Source organism: Musa acuminata, chromosome BXJ3-8 (genome assembly GCF_036884655.1).
Source record: "Musa acuminata AAA Group cultivar baxijiao chromosome BXJ3-8, Cavendish_Baxijiao_AAA, whole genome shotgun sequence".
Lineage (NCBI taxonomy): Eukaryota > Viridiplantae > Streptophyta > Magnoliopsida > Zingiberales > Musaceae > Musa > Musa acuminata.
Window position 1 is genome coordinate 37866470 of NC_088356.1, and position 17247 is coordinate 37883716.

Below are 17247 nucleotides of genomic sequence, written 5' to 3' on the forward strand. Positions count from 1 at the left end.
AATTTCTCATAAATAAACTATACTTAAGCTGAAGATTCATCTAGATTTCACCATCAATTTTCTAACAATTCACTTTAAAATCAAACAAACTAGCTAGCATCAATCAAACTATCACAAGATTCTATGAAGAAATCTTACTTCTCTATTCTAGCCAACCAAACGATATTAAATTGTTATAAAATTTTATAAAAAACTAAGAGACATATCATCATATTTTAGCTTAAAATAAAATTATTTTGAGGTTAAATTGCCCTCATAATTCAACCACCAACACTTATTGTGTTATGCTGAAATTGGGTTAGGGCTTTCTGAACTTGTAATCCTTATCCTAAATCTCATAGAACCCTAAGAGAACCTTTTAAAACATATCCTTAAGAGGGTTAATTTAGCTCAAACAAAACCTCTTCTTAGAAAATAGGATATTCTAAGTACATCAAATTGAAACAATAATAACTTAATGCATTAATCTCATATTAAGGTAATACTAGAGGTATTAGAATGATAAGAGAATCATCCAAAACATAACTAAAAATTCAAAGTATAAGTTACTCAAAAGTAGCCAAGAAAGAGTTGAGTTTTTTTACCTAAATCTTTCTTAGAGTTGGGGTTTTATGGCATCTCAAAGAGAAGCTAAGAGAATAGCTGAAGAAGAAGAGAAGGAGTCATGGGTTCTAAGGTTACTAAAGAGGACGAGACTAAAATAAGATTGAGGTACTTAGGAGGTGGCCTTGAGGTCTTGGGTTCAATCTAATTAGGCCTCATTTCAAGTTTTTTTTTTTTTTTTTTCTTTTGTTACTAATATAATTTTGATTAGGCTTAATTTGGTTTGTAGATGATATTTTTTAATCTAAACTCATCTTTCAATCTCACTATGTATCTCTATATTTAGTGCAACACTCCTTTTTAATTTGCATCATCATTTAATTTTTCATCACTCTATCCACTAACTTATGATCCGAGGTTTAAAACTTAAATTTTTTTATTTTAATTATGTTCAAATTCATTCGAGCCTTAAGATTTATTTAAAGTCAATTACAACTCAATCATCACTTCTAGTCATTATATATATATGCTTATTACCATAACTTAACCTTATATTCGAGTCCATCAGTATATTTTGACTTCTTATTTTATACTTAATATATGTATCAATACTTATACATTCTCAACCAACATTATATAGAATAGTGAGAATGACATTTTTAGAAAGCATGTACTTCAATTTGAGGAAAAAATATGAGCATATTATTTATCATATTCACGAAGCATAAACATCATAAATCATATAATAAATATATATATATATATATATATATATATATATATATAATTTATGTTTCTATTGGCATTGAATGTGTGTGAGACTCGACCACTACATAATAATTGGCTTGGCTTTCACCCAAAGCTGATGTCTCACATGATATTTGAATATCAATATTTTTGAGAATAGAAAATAGATAGTCTTTAAAATGAGATCATTAGATAAACAAGCATATAATATTTCTATACATAAATCAATATTATAATATATTAGGTTATAAAAGTTTTTAGTTTTTAGATTCCATAAAGAATGGCACAAACTAAACAAACTATAGTAAAAATTTAGATTTATATAATGTTATTTAATTTTTGACCTTCTAAATGGGTCCATAAATTATTGTAAAAGTATGGTCTACAAAAATCAACTCATGATATACAATACCTTGATTCCAGTTAAACCTCAAAATCAAAGTATCGACCCTAAGGGATGGTCTAAATACCATAAAATTTTAGAAAAAATTACAGTTACAACCATATGGACCTCTATAACAAATTTTTTTAATTTAAATAATTTTTATTTTATTTTTTTCAAAATATGAATAGTTTGGCTTTTTTCTATTTTCTCCATTTTTTTTATAGATGGATCCAAGCAATATTTTTTTACATTTGGGTTTCTAAATATATCTCAAAGATATAATAAAAATTTGATCCCAAAAAATCAACTCTTAATATATGATACTATGATTTTGGTTAGACCTTAATATCAAAATATTGACATCAAGGAATGGTTCAAATATTTTAAATTTTTTAAAGAAGTTTTCAATTACAATAAGATATAATTCAATAATAAAATTTCTAGTTTAAAATTTTATTTTAATTTTTTTGAATAGTTTATAGTCTTTCTATTTTCTTCATCTTTTTTATATTTTCACCAAAATATAATAGATTTATGCATTATTATTAGATAGTTAACATTTTAAATAAGTTCATAAACTATGATAAAAGTGAACTTTTGGTATAAGATACCTTAATTTTGTTAGACCTTTGGTTTTGGCTGTATCCTAAAATCAGAGTATCAATCTCAATGAATGGTATAAATGCTATAAAATTTTCAAAAAAAGCTTTTAGTTGCAACCAGATAGACATCCATAATAATTTCTTTTATTTAGAAATTTTTTTGATATTTTTCTTATTTTTTCAGAATTTGAACAGTTTGATGTTTTCTAATTTTCTTCATCATTTTCTCATTTTCACCAAAATATGATGGATCTATGCAATATTTTTTGATATTTCAGCTTCTAAATAGGTTGACAAATTATGATAAAAGTATAGTCAACAAAAGTCAACTATTGATATATGATACTTGATTTTGATTGGACGGACCTCAACGAATAGTACAAATCCTTTAAATTTTTTAGAAAAGTTTTTAATTATATCTAGATGGACCTCTATAACAAAATATCTACTTTAGATTTTTTTAGATATTTTCTTAATTTATTTAGTATCTAAACAGTTTGGTGGTTTCCTTTTTTCCCATATGTTTTTATTTTCACCAAAACATAATAGATCTATACAATATTTTTTAATATTTTAGCTTCTAAATATATCCTAAATCTATGATAAAACTTTGGTTCAAAAAAGTTCACTTTTGGTATATGTATTCTAATTTTAATTGGACATCAAAATTAGAATATCGACTTTAAAGAGTAATCAAAATGCTATGAACTTTTTAGAAAAGTTTTCAATTGAACTAGATGGACATCTACAATAATTTTTTAATTTTCAAAAATTTTAGATATTTTTTTAGAATATGAATAATTTGGTGTTTTCTTATCTTCTTCATCTTTTTTTTCCATTTCCACTAAAACATGATGGATTCATGCAATACTTTTGATGTTTTAACTTCTAAATCAGAATATTGATCTCAAGGAGTGATTCAAATATTTTAATATTTTTAGGAAGGATTTCAGTTGCAACAATATTTTGTCAATATTTTTCTTATTTTTTCTAAATCTGAATATTTTGATTTTTTTTAATTTATTTTTTCTTTCTACCAAAACATGATGGGTCCATATAATATATTTTGATATTTGAGTTTCTAAATATGTCAAGAAACTATTAAAAAAAAAAGGTCCACAAAAATGAATTTCTTGTATACAATATCTTGATTTTGATTGAATCTTAAAACAACAATATCGATCTCAAGAAATAATCTAAATATTATAAAATTTTAAAAAAATTAAATTTACAATCATATTGACCACTATAACAATTTTTTTAATTTAGATTAATTTTTTGATTTTTTAGAAGTTTTTAATATATTTTTTTTCATGTTTGTTGACATTTTTAAGGATTCAACTTAGTTTGGTTTTCCTATTTTCTTTAGTTTTTCTCATTTTCACTAAAATGTAACAGTTTCCTTTTCCATGGTATATTTTGTTATAACAATTTTCAAATTCAATGTTTGTCTCAATGTGAAGGATTTAAACATCAATTATTTTTTTATAAAATTATTTTGATTGAGAAAATTATTTTATCATGTATAAATAACTATTAAATGATTAAAAAAACAAAGATAATATTTTCTTATATGGCATCTTTTTTGGGATTCAATCAAACAGACAGACAGACAAAGAAAGAAAGAGCAACATCATCACTCATGTAAAAAGCTAGAAGAAAAAAATAAAGAAGAAGAAAAATAATAATAATAATAAAATCAACTACCAATCCATCTAATATTAAACCATTATTAAATTGATGGTTTTCAAATTACTATTTTGAGCGAGAAAATAATTACTTTGCTGTCTCCGATAAAAAGATAAAAGGTACATAAGCAGGGCGTTGTTCGAGAAGTTTCTAAACTCGGGACGCTGCAACGAAAAAGTCAAAATTAAATTCGTCCCAGATTAATTTGAACCGGACGTCAGCAAATTGGGCCGATTGGCGGTCGTCGAACGGCCCAAGAGAGAGAAGTCTCCTCGGCGGCACGGCCGGAGATCGTGCGGGCCGTGGAGAAGGATGGACACGACCTCGCGCATGTCCACGATCCCTCCGACACCTCTTCGGTAAGCTTCGCCTGCCTTCCTTCCACTCCTCAAGACCTTGTTTTGTGCATATCAGGGAGCCAGAATGTCGTCGATTCAATGTTCCTACGTACGTGCAATCATAATTTAGGGCAAATTGTCTTCTCATGCGTTCTGCATACGCCGGATTTTGGGTGTGCTCCTTCCAATTCAGCTATGTATTCATTTACAAGTTCTGCTCATAATACATCTCCTGCAAGCCACCAATCATCTTCGGTTGAGATATTTGTTTTCTGGTTCTCTGTTCTCAAAGCTCATTCGGAAAAACCCATCTTGGTGTTGCTAGTTCATCGCAAACTTGAAGTCAATACAACAAGTTCTAGAAATAGGTGTTAGTCGTCTCTAGCGGTGTGTAGGTTAAAGCTATCTTGCATGAGAAAAGGCAATTACTAAGGTCGCTGTTGATAAGGTCATATTTAATGCCACATTGATTAGAAAGTTCAAGAGAGTTTGGAGAATCAATGGCTAGCAGATTGTAGTCATTTCAATGGCTTAAAGAGTTTGTACCAGTGAAAGCAAGAGCTTTGACTATATCATATTTAATCTTTTATTGGTCGAGTAACTAGAGAATCTAATCTAGTCTTGATAAAGAATCAAATGTCCATTCAAAACGGATAATTTCTTGCAACACCCACTCAGATGTATCTTCTTTTATGCTTAAAACTCCATGAAGTTTGATGCTCAACGATAATTTGGAGAAGTGAGATGATATTTTTCCTTAATATTTCAAAGTCTGGATACAGTTTCAAGTAGTTACCGGTGTCAAATCAGCAAAATCTCAAGCTTTAAGATTCTAAAGGAGCATGTTTAAACTTGGATAATTCAGTACAAATGTTGCATGAGGATAGGATTTGGACAAGCATACAAGTGCCCGGTTCTTCAAGATTTCAAGGTGCATAGAATAGTCAAATAATTGAGATATAATAATCATGCTAATGTTATTAATTGGACTTGCAGCAGGGATGAAGACAATATATGCTAAGGCCATGCCAGGTTTTGACAGCCATCAAACAGCTGATTTACCTATGCCTTGTGGCACCACAAGCCACACTTGCTAGCAAAAATCCGTCTGTAAGATCTTCAAGGAGAGAAAATAGGTTAGTTTGTTTTGTTGCAAACTCGGATTTTTTTTTTTACTACATTTAATTTTCTAAACCCTGCATGAAAATGGTGCCCTGATCTTGGTTTTCCTTTTTCAAAACTAAAGTCTCTTTCAAGTGAAAAAAAAAAAGCGCTTTATGTAGTAGTTTATTTAGAGATTAATTCATGTTGCTCAACAAATAACATCGAGAGTTTGTTGACTTCATGAAGAACTTGTTGACTTTTACAGACTCTAAAAATTAGCTGGATTCGAGCCTGGTCAGCTGGCATTTTTAGTGCTGACATATCCGGTAGTTCAGGTTGTGTGTGTTGCTTGCAGGAGCTGCATCATGGAGTGGTGCAATGAAAAGCCTGAATGTCATCTCTCCTGTACTCCCATTACTCATTCAAATTTAGTTTGTATATATCATGCTGATTCTGAACATGATATAGTCAAATCTCGAGTACTATTGAATTGGGGGAATATAAATTTTGATTTTGTATGGCAATGGAATTGGAAGAAGATAACAGTGGAGACCAATCACCAGGTGAGAGAAGCCACTCTCCACTTCAAAGTAATTGTATTTCAAGGATATTCAAACATGAGCAAGATTACTGATGGCTCTCATGTCTATTTTGTAGCTCTAATCAAATTGACAAGATCGCGCCGTTTGAAGAATGAACATCTTCATCATATACATAAAATATGGATCTAGTCACATGTACCATAAAAGAATCAGTATTTCAAACATTACAAGACTCTTTGATCAAAGGTAATTTCCGCTCCCTTTTCATATAAGCTATCTTGATTTTTCCTGTAACATTACCATGACTTATGTTTCAAAAAAACCGGTATAGATAATTCTAAGCATTTTATTCATTTTCTTTTATTATTTTTATTTGCTTAATATAAATATGAGGACCGATAGTAGACATGCCCAAATGAAGAGATGGCTAAACAAGTATCACTTTCTAACATGTCCATGATTAAAAAAAAAATGATACTTGTTGTGTCAATTGTTATGTCAATCATTACTAGTTTTCTTTGGTTTGTAGCTCAACTCAGGTGCAACTATCATAGAATCATGATTTGCTAATGCATCTAGAGATTTAGTATGAAGCATTATGCATGATGTAGGCATAATTTTTTTTTGTCTAGTATTCCATTTTATTACATTAAAAGTGTGATAATAATAGAGGTCCACCATGCTCTACAACATCCTTTATGTCAAAGGTCCCCTCCATGTTTTAGGTGGTTTAATGCCAACCATTTAGAAAGCATCACCTCTTAAAATTCTCTTTTTCTTGCTTTAATGATTGAGCATTTTCTTTTGCTGGGAGAATTGGAAAATGGAGATATTACAGCCATGTTTTCTCTAACCATTAAAACAACTCGGTTGAGAAATAATGTTCTGTACGACCCATCATTCGAGACTTCAAGATAGTTGACCACAGAAATGAAAGATTAAATTGACTTGGCACAATTATTACTCGAAGGAGAAAGGACTAATCATGTTGGTTCCCAGATCAGAGTGCATCAACAGGTAAGAGGACTTGTACTAGTTTAGATGGTTAGCATGGTCCACTTGAAATAGTATAATAGTATCTACAGGACTGGTTTATGTACCAATTCAATAGTATAAGACTGCATCAATTGCATCACCTGAAGCATTTACAAGATTTCTTTTTTAGTTCTTCTGAGTTATAGTGGAAGAAGAGTTGTATAAGGTATTCTCAGAAGGTGAAACATGCAAATTGAGCATACACAACAATAAGAACATTTGTATACTGACCTTTTTCTGGACTCTACATTGGCTGAGACCTCTTATTTTTTATTCTTGAAACATCACAAATGTTACAAATATTTCTTTAGAAATTTTATATGCTTTAAAAAGGAAAAGAATGTTTAATCCGAGCTTGGTTGATTATGGCATGGTGATCACACTAACAATACCATAATTTTGAGAACCTTTCATTATTTACATCTAATTATTGAATACACCCATACATGTAAAATAAGGAAAGCAAGAAGACAATCACATTATTTTCATTACATCTATTTTCTCTCTAGAAGATAGTGTTAGAGACATGTGACAATCATTTGATCCCACTTGGATTAAAAGAACAAAAAAAATAATAAAATAAAGATCAAATAGATGATGAGACTGTCATCATAACACCAAACAACCAGTGACAGCAAGTGCAAGACATTTCTCCATGTCTTTTATTCATGATCATTTCTCCAATTATTTTCTGACCAAAAATCCCCAAAAAAAAAAAGTTGGAATAGGTGTTTAAAAGGAGATTCTTCAGATCTAACTATAGACAATAAGGGTGGGGAATAATTTTTGGCATTTTTTTTAAAGGACCATGGCAATTCATCAACTCTTTGTTATCTTCCAACCCCATCTTTAGGCCTCATCAGAATCTACCCTTTTTGGTGTTGAGTCAAGTCTACCACACTCACAAAGGTCCCTACTAATATGCTCTGGAATCTACATGTTCTCTTTTAAGCACCCCCACAAAAGCACCTAATTTTTCTTTCTTTTTGAGACATTGCCATATCCAGCCCAACACTTACTGTTGCATTCCCTTCTGGCCTCCAACTTTGGTTTGCCTCCATTGATCCATCCTTTTGTGCTTTTCCTTCGTGCGGTAAGGTCATTTCAAATGTCTTGTTCATGCTTCAACCCCTTTCAACTGGTCTTTCTTTTCCCCCTTTTTACAAGGAACTATAATTAGCTTTGGCTCAGAAGCATTTAAGTTAATGCCTCGGAAAAGTTGACACTCTTTCTACATGACAAAAAGGATTTTGGTTGCACACCTCACTTTGTTAAGGAATCCCCCCCCGCCCCCCTTTGCAAGAGCTACTCTTATGATTTATTCATGAACTAAAATTTCATAAATTGATGCATATTATCTCTCCTCTATCTTTTGTTACAATTTCCTTTGTAATTCTTTGGAATTTAAATGTTCCCACTTAAAAGGAAGAAAAAAAAAGGGTTTCATTCTACAAATTAAAGCATAACAAAACAAGTATGATCAATGACCCAAATGTTTAACTCGTGAGGTTTTGACTGCTTTTCCAAATGAATTGTCACTTCTTTTTTCTATTTAAAAATAAAATAAAAACATAATATAAAGCTTTAAATATTTTAATTTTGATGAATCTTGATAGATCGATCGATCAATAAGGTACCTCAATCATTGTTCGAGTCGAGAAAATATTTTTCCTTAAACATGCATTGTTAAGATAATCTGTACACACACACATATATATATATATATATATATATATATATATATATATATAATTTAATTATTTTTATTATGGGAAAAAAGGCCTAATATAAGAAGGGTTGTGGCCATGCAACGTGGCATTCGTCGACTCAAAGTCATAAATGGTTTGTTGACGCTGTTGTGAGATCCAAGCACGCCACAATTAATCCAAGGCCCGGTAGACTAATGGGGAACCAAGGACGTGTAGAACCTGTGAGCGGGACCCACGCGAGGGGTGGAAGAACGCTTCGCCGTGCTGGGTGTGCTGGTGGGTCGTTGTCTGGCGGGCTGACTCGGTGACCGCGGAAAATAACTCGCTGGCTACTGTACGAGTCGCCCGGCTGTGTTACAGGTGGCGTTTGAAATATAATGAAGCGGTGGCGTTATCGATAATAATTTGGTAATCCGTGGGCATTTGTGTAAGAAGATAATGACATTAAATGTGTATATATTCATTTATTGGTTCTTTTCTTTATTTAGAGAAACAGGGGAAGAGAGAGAGCGAGGGGAGGGCAGCGCAGGGAGGGGCAGAGTGAGGTTGCATGCTGGTGGTCATGGCAGTTGGAGGTACTTCTTCCCTCTCTCCCTTCCTGAGAAAATGATCGAAGAAGACCAACGATGAGGAGGATTAGATGCTTGCTTATTCTGTGCTGTGAAGTGGAGGTGGTGCAGGCAGCAGAGAAGGAAGAGGTTGTGTGCGAGGGGGAGATAGAGAGAGAAATGCTTCCTTGCAAAGAAAGGTGGTTCATTTCTTGGCTCCGCCGTTCTTGGACCTATTCTTTTTCCTCCCGTCGTTCCCTTTGGTCGTCTTTCTTCTTTCTTGGGGTTTGGGATGTTCGGGCGAAAAGAGGCTCGTTTGTTGGTTCTGCATGTGGTGGTTTGAGGAGGTTTTGGTTCTTGTTGTGTCGTCCTTTTCGACTTTGGGTTGGACGAGCTTGGCTTCTTGAGATCTCTTGGTTCTTATGTTGGGGCGCATGTGTTAGGGATTGGGATGTGATCCCACGGTAGAAGGTGACTAGATTTGGCAGTGTTTGGTCTCATAATACTGATTGTTTCTGGGAAATTTATGGTTTCTTGGTCTTGTCTAGTTTGTTCCCGTGATTACTCGTTTATGATCTGTTATAGGAACAATTTGAGGGTTGTTTTCTGGATCCTTGATTTAATTGCTTAGACTGTTCGTTGTTTTATGGTACTTTCTTGTCCGAAAAGAAAAGAAAGAAAACAAATAGTTTAAGCGGCATCTTTGCGATGATTTTCTGTGTCAGACTTGAATTCTTGGTGGCCTTTTAATAACTTATTTCGAAAGGAAGGATTTTGCACGACGGTGTAGCGCTGTTTCACTGTACTGTAGTGAATGACGGTGCAATGACCTCACTGGAAATCAAGACCTTTCTCTTGCTGTTTGATAATAATAATAATAATAATAATAATAATAATAAAAAGATTCCAATTTGATAAAGGTAGTTCGCACTTGATGTTGTAAGAATCTGTTCATTAGTTGTTCTTTATATTAAGTTTGCAGCAAATAGAATCTTGCTGGTCATGAAATTAACTGGGGCCACTAGTCTGTTGGAGACATTGAAGCCAGATAGCTATAATCTCTTCTTAATTGAGTCATTCATTTAAGAATGTTTGAGTATCAAACTTCATCATTATGATAAAATTAAATGTGTAAGATGTATGGTATTTGTTTGATGACATCATTTTTGTTGATGAAAGTAAGAATATGTGTATAGAAATCTAGAAACACAAAATAGAAATTAGGATTTTAGGCTAGGTGAATATATGAATGACTCTTTTAATTTAAATAGAAACTGAAGTAATATAACTATTATAGATGGTCAAGATTATTTAGAATTTCTTGACATTCATCAACAAGAAAGAGAGACTGATGAATCTCATTAATTATGTGGTAGAGTTATTATAAAGAGCATATTCAAAGTCTTATGTGGTTGCATATTTACCTTTTGATTTCAAAAAGAAGTTAACAAGATACGTATATCTATTTCATTCGTAAAATTTAGTAGTTAAGAAACAACATATTCAAAATTTTAAACTGGCAAATTTTTTATATTTAGACGGATGGTTGGTGTAGGAGAGAGAATAATAAATGATTTTATTTAGTGAAAAATTAGGGGTAGTACTACTACTAATCAAGTACAACATGCGAGAAAATCTTCTACCGTGGTGAAGGCATTTCTGAAGAAAACTTCTAAATGTCCCATAAGATCAGGTCAGTTAATTTAGATTACAGGCACCAAGAAAGAGAGAGGACCAAAGAAGAAAAGTTCATGTGAGTTAACTTTATTTTAGAGTTTCTACCAAGACATCCAAAAATTTATTGATCCTGTGATTTAAATTTTCCCTCCAAGTATAATAGCTTGTTTCTTATTTCAATATTTATTCTCTATATCTTCCTAAATTTTCTGTTTAAAACAAGCATAATAACCAAAAAACTTGTCCAAACCACATATAGTTCATGTCCAAGTAGACTTGAAATATATGTGGCTATCTTTGTTTTAAATTTTTATTCAGTTATAAATTACTTTTATTTCATTGTAACAATCTCCAACACTGATACATTATGACAAAGGCAAGACTGTGGAGGTGCAAAGCTAAAGTGAAATTGAATTTTTTTTTACATCTGTCAAAATCAATAAATATATGATGGCCCTTGAGTTATCTTGGGATAGATATCACCTCAACATAACTAAAAGATGGGAAATGCTCCGTTTACATGTTGCCAAGCAATTCAGGAATACTTATTGTCACTCTTTGCTTTTAAAGATAGGCAATAGACTTTACCTTAAAGCCCTTTAGTTTGGTTGAACTTTGGGAGACTTCGGACGGTAGATGTCAAATGTTAAAAGACTTTTCCTACCTATTATTTTTCCATATTATACATCATCATAACTACCAAACCTTTTTTTTTCCTTTTTTATCAGGTTGGCTGCATGAAATGTTTGGTTGACAATCTGGCATTAATTATTTAAAACCAGAGAATGGCTGTTTTGAAATAGATTTTTTTGTAATGTATTTTATTAGATAAGTTTTTCACTATGCTTCTTTTTTTACTGATTATTCAAGTTAAAATATTATCTGTGACCAACAAGATGTAGTAGCTAAGTAAACCTTTAAAGTTTAAAGTTCCATCAGTTACTGTCTATTGTTCTCATTCACATGGTTCTAATAGTTGAATTCTGTGGTTTGCATCATTTGTAGTCTGATTTTATGTGCAACTATCTACCCTTTTAATGCATTGGTCGTGATATCTTGTTCTCTTATGGATACAGCTTGATGTAACAATCCAAAACTGATGCAGAATTGAAGCATCTTGTTATTAAGATATTCTAACAAAGTTTAGAGGATATTTGGTCTATTCGACATCCAGTTGGTTATAGAATCATCTGTCTTGGTGGAACTCAGGCAGCTCAACCACTCGAAGTTCCTCATATTCCCAGTTTAGAAAACCATCTCTCTTGGTGTAGCTCAAGTAACCTGAATATGGACATCATGGCAGAAAATGGTAATCAGTTAAAGCATCTAGGCCATCAAATGCACAACCAAAACTCACCGTCTACTCAGTCAACTGGTCAACCCCATCAAGAAGTATCAGAAACAAGCGATTGCAACAACCACGAGCAACATATTTCATCACAATCTGGTATAGATCAGATTGGCATCTTGTATTTCATACTATACTTCTCTTTCAACATGCCATTTCACTGTATTTCATTGAAGTCAGCATTTTCTCCTTTTCTCATGCAATTTTTCCAGCAAGTATCTAGATGCTCTTAGACAGCCCCATTCTTGTGTTGTAATTATGCAGACCGACAGTTTTCTTGTAGTATAGTTACTTCAAACATATATGCAAACTTTTTCATGGAGGATGTTCAGACGTTTCACATGAAAGGTTCCACATGCTTATTCTGATAGATAAAATTTCACGTAGGAACTAACTGCAAATTTAGAGGTGTTCAAATAGTAAGTTCAATATAAATAAGTTCGCAAACTTTTACAATCTTTTCTGCTCGGTAGAGATTCCACATGCTTATTCTGCTATGTTAAAATTGAAGCAGGGACGAACTGCATGAGTATCCTGATTAAATTTTGATACAAGCAAATAATTTAGGTCACTGTTGTTTCTGTTTTGTCTCTTCTTCTTTTCAGTGTGGTATTAAAACAACTTAAGGGGAACATGATAACTTCTTTTGGCTTCCCCTCATCATCATAAAATATTGGAAGCATTTCTGTGGTTCTGAAACATCTTGTTCAGATTCCTTTACATAACATGTAGATAATTAATGGCATAAATCATGCTACACTGACTTTATGTTGGGGTTTTCATCATTCATTGATAGGGTGCTATAGATTTATTACGTGAAGGTGCCTGTACTTGTAGTTCTTTTAGTTGGTAACAATTTTCAGTGTCCATGTTTTCCAAGCCTGCATATACTTTTCTTTTTGCGATTTTAGGTGACTTCCTTAACATGTAGTGTTGATGATCTGATGCAATTGTTCTTTCCTTAGGCGTAAATAATACGCCAAAAAAGCCAGTTGAATGTCATATGAAGGCAGTTCTATCACTAGGGGCTTCAGAAGCTACCTATGCACCTCCAAAACTTGATTGTAGCCAGCCTTTTGTAAGTTTTATGGTTTCATACTTTTAGGTGACATTGATTACTTTAAGCACTGGGGTAGCAGCATGGTTATTTAATTTATTTTCTATTGTGTAGATCTGATACGTCTTCTGAAATTCCTGTGGCAGGCTTGTATATCATATCCATATGCTGATATATACTATGGAGGCATCCCGGCTGTTTATGGACCACATGCTATAGTAGGTGCTCCTGGGTATATTCTTGCAATTTCTAAGTTGGTTGACAAAGTGTTACTGCTTTGTTTCTGCTAATTAAGTAAATAAGTGCAACTATTTTGACTTTTCCAAGCAAGTAATTTACTGCTTGGTTTCTGCTAATTAAGTAAATTAGTGCAACTACTTGGCCTTTTTCAAGCGCCTCGGACAAGCAAAACAGAAAGTAGAAAATAGAAAAAGAAAAAATGAAACAAACAGAGAAAATAAAGATCTTTCACTTTAATTTGAGAGTACTTTTCTTCTGTGAGATCTGTGTTGTTATAGTTTTTCAATTATGTAATGTTGTTTAGTTATCAAAGAGCACAATATCATGTTGTATTTAATTAATTGTCAAAGTTTGGGAAACCTTTTTGAGAGTCTGTAATTTTGATTCTGAGGAAACCTTTTTGATAGTCTGAAATTTTGATTCTGAAAGGTAAATTCAAACATACATCATCTAATCAATTCAAGTGTATTTAGATTGAAACTAAAAATTGAATGTAAGTTTTTCTGCCATGAATAGTAGAATGAAGTTTGCCTGAGTCTTCTGAATCTCTTGCCTATCTATAAAGATGCAATCTTCTTCATATTTTAATGTGGATTTACTAAGTAAAAACAGTGGAAAGAGTTCTCTGTGCATATTGATCATAACAAACAGCCTTTAAATAAAGTTTCTGAATTTTGTCTTAGGCATAAAAATATATTAGAATCTAAGCAAAAAAATTCATTTGCAAAAGAATCACTTTTAAACACTTGGTTTGGTTAGCTTTGACTGAATTGGAGAAACAAATTGGTTAAATCTGAAACTGTATAAATCACCTTGAGGTATACATAATGACTTCACATGTTTAGTTAGTGTTTTGGCAAGGAAAAGCTTGAAGTAATGGACCTAACGGGACACTGATCATGAAAAACTCTTACCTCTTTGTTATAGTAATTGTCCATCTGTGGTTTAATTTCTTGGTGTACGACTTTGCTACTCATGTTAATGTCCTTTTGTGTGGGTTTAAAGAAATACACTAGCTAATGTATAGTTATTTTGACTTATCATCAGTTATGTTACATCAATGTATCGTCTTCGATCTCGCTAAAAGAGTCAATGTTTGGCTGCCCATGCTTTCAGTTTGTGGGTAATACTTGAATGAAAAGTTTTTTGTATTAGCTTACTAATATATTGTTTATGATTTTGATTTTATAGTTTATTTATTTTTTATTTTCATATATTGTTTATGATGTCTCTTTAATGTTTTTGATAATCAGTAGTTCAATATTTTGCTTATACTGTGTGATGCTTGTGTCCACGTTTCCAAATCAACTTTAGATATTAGTCAACATGGGACAACATCACAATCATGCCTTCATTTCCTTGTATTTGGAGTTGACAGTAGTTTGAGCCCAGAAACCCTTCGATTCGTGTACTCTTGGAGTCTGTTTGAAGTGAATCATTGTCGTCAATCGTTGTGTTGTTTGGGACTCCCAATTTGGTAATTTTATTTCCATCTTTCTCAAGTACCTTAAGGAGATGGTTTTCCAAGTTATAATTTCTGTTCAGCCTGCAATAGATTTGCTTGTTTTTTCCTACTTATATCATGAAAACACTTTTGCATCCTAGCCTTCTTTTTTCCTTGATTTTTTCTAAATTACCAAGTTGATTGATTGAGAATTGTGAAATTCTTCGGCTTTCTGCTTTTCTTCAAGTAAGCAAACCAAAAGTTTAGTATGATCCACCATCTTGTAATACTGTGTGCTACTTTATCGAAGATTTACCCTCTTCTAATAGCTGTATTGTGCTACTTTATTTTAGATTCACCCCCAAATGGCTGGAGTAGCATCCTATGCTCGAGTACCTTTGCCTACTGAACCTGCTGCTGAAGAACCCATTTATGTGAATGCAAAACAATACAGTGCAATCCTCAGAAGGAGGCAATTTCGTGCAAGGTTGGAGGCTCAAAACAAACTTATGAAATCTCGAAAGGTACAATCCTATTATAATATCTGTGCTTTTTTTTTATCCTTTCAGGTTTAAATGGTGAGGCCTGTGTAGCAATCTTCTAGACGTATGGTGATAGAAGTTTCTACTTTCTAGGAGCTTACCAACAATATGGACCAACAGCTCCTAAAAATTGCTTTTTGTTCAGGATTCCACCTTGCTGCATTTTGTGTTCCAAATTCAGTCTAAAGCCATATCATGCTTTCAAATTTTCAGCGTTAGTTCTCTTTTTCAGTTTCTAATCATATGCATAGCTGGTACATGAATTTTGCAGACTACTAGTATCTAAATTTTTCATAAAATATTTGCTTTCTCTTACTGTTCCTCGTTCTTGACCGTTATTGGAAATAGAGTGTTTAAGCAGTATCATGACCTTGTAGCTTATATTATTCATTAACATATTAATGCATGTGGAATACTTATCCATCTGTTGTTTCTCTTGTTGTTTTGTCATGCATGCATGCATGCCTGGGTCCATTGGATGCTTGTGTTTGCTTATTGAATGAAGAACCTGTTCCTTTCTTTCATGGTGTTTTTAGTATGGAAATTTAGATCATGTAAAATATCAAGATGTATATAGTCAGTTGATACTGTACTCTCTAACGACTGATCTGCAAGCTCGAACTTGTAATCTATCTTGTTCTGTACATTTACAGCCATACCTTCACGAGTCTCGACATCTTCACGCGATGAAACGGGCAAGAGGATCAGGGGGACGTTTCCTTAACACGAAACAGCAGCAGCAGCAGCAGGAGGATGCTCCGCCTTCTGCCATCATGGTGTGCCAGGATGCCCCGACTTCTAAATACTTATCCGGTGGTCATCCTACTGGCTCGTCTGCCACATTAACCACCTCCAACATGATGATGGCTTCGACCAGCGGAAGCAGGACAGTGCAGCAGCATCAGTTCGGCTTTTCTTCATCCAAGTACCGCCCTCATGCTACGGTGTCTGTTCAAGGTGGCTGCAGCAAAATGCAAAATGGCTCTGAGCATCGAGTCCCTCCGATGAGGTAAACCATGGAACAACCCATCATATCGTGTTTCACTGCGTTTGTTGCTTCCCTGGCAATTCATCCTTGGCTTACTGTGTTTGGACCAAAAATGGTTTGTTCCGTGTGGGTTGAACTATGTTTGCTTCTTGGATAATCTTTGTCCTGGATGTGTATGGTTACAGAAGCTGAACCCACTTCGATTTAAACCTTCATGTTGGTTCGTGTTGGTTGTGTACGCTTGAAGTCGCTGAGGATAGACTGATATTGTTCATGTAGTAAAATTTCGATAAAACGAGATGGAAAAAATTAGAAAAAAGAAATATGTTTATTAACTTGTGAGGATGTCCCTTTGTTATAGAAAATGTGTTTTTATTTGAATTATATATATATTATTTTAATTTGTTAGTGACGTGACTGAGTTAGTGGCAATAAACACAATGATGCGGCAATACTGTCCGATCCCACTCTTAATATAAATACTAATAACAATCATAGTTGTACCGTTGGTCGGTTCTTCTGTTGGCCCGTGGTTAGGCCCATTTACTCAGTCTTCACCGAATACCGGCATTTCTATTGGACGGAATTGTGGGGCAGTCCTCTCGTATCCCATCTCGGGCATCGTCGTGCAAGGAATGGGTTTGTAAGCGAGTAGAAAAGTGTTTCGCTCGTCTTAAATGTGGCTGACGGTGAAACGGGGCCGATCGTT

At 33.2% G+C, this 17247-nt stretch overlaps 1 protein-coding gene and 1 long non-coding RNA gene across 3 annotated transcripts; both read left to right on the forward strand.

Moving 5' to 3' along the window:
• The first annotated feature begins 4202 nt into the window (after nucleotides 1-4202).
• Nucleotides 4203-7217, forward strand: LOC108953599 (uncharacterized). The gene is made up of 4 exons (XR_010498548.1): nucleotides 4203-4325; nucleotides 5301-5440; nucleotides 5674-5971; nucleotides 6066-7217. It is a non-coding gene; the product is annotated as an uncharacterized LOC108953599 (long non-coding RNA).
• A 1965-nt stretch (nucleotides 7218-9182) lies between these two features.
• Nucleotides 9183-16873, forward strand: LOC135644414 (nuclear transcription factor Y subunit A-3-like). 2 transcript variants are annotated; one of them, XM_065161958.1, is made up of 6 exons: nucleotides 9183-9442; nucleotides 11996-12366; nucleotides 13233-13345; nucleotides 13471-13542; nucleotides 15362-15532; nucleotides 16204-16873. In XM_065161958.1, exons 2-6 carry the CDS (start codon nucleotides 12207-12209, stop codon nucleotides 16561-16563), a joined length of 876 nt encoding a protein of 291 aa, XP_065018030.1. In that variant the 5' UTR covers nucleotides 9183-9442; nucleotides 11996-12206; the 3' UTR covers nucleotides 16564-16873. The 2 variants fall into 2 exon arrangements, with proteins under 2 accessions (XP_065018030.1, XP_065018031.1); XM_065161959.1 differs by having other exon boundaries at nucleotides 9193-9269.
• The last annotated feature ends 374 nt before the right edge of the window (nucleotides 16874-17247 follow it).

Excerpts from the sequence above, each read along its gene's own strand:
- LOC135644414 (XM_065161958.1), top strand. The coding sequence starts at position 12,207 with ATGGACATCATGGCAGAAAATGGTAATCAGTTAAAGCATCTAGGCCAT. Across the intron at positions 13,346-13,470 it reads TTGATTGTAGCCAGCCTTTT|GCTTGTATATCATATCCATA; the intron begins GTAAGTTTTATG and ends TTCCTGTGGCAG. Across the intron at positions 13,543-15,361 it reads TTTATGGACCACATGCTATA|ATTCACCCCCAAATGGCTGG; the intron begins GTAGGTGCTCCT and ends ACTTTATTTTAG.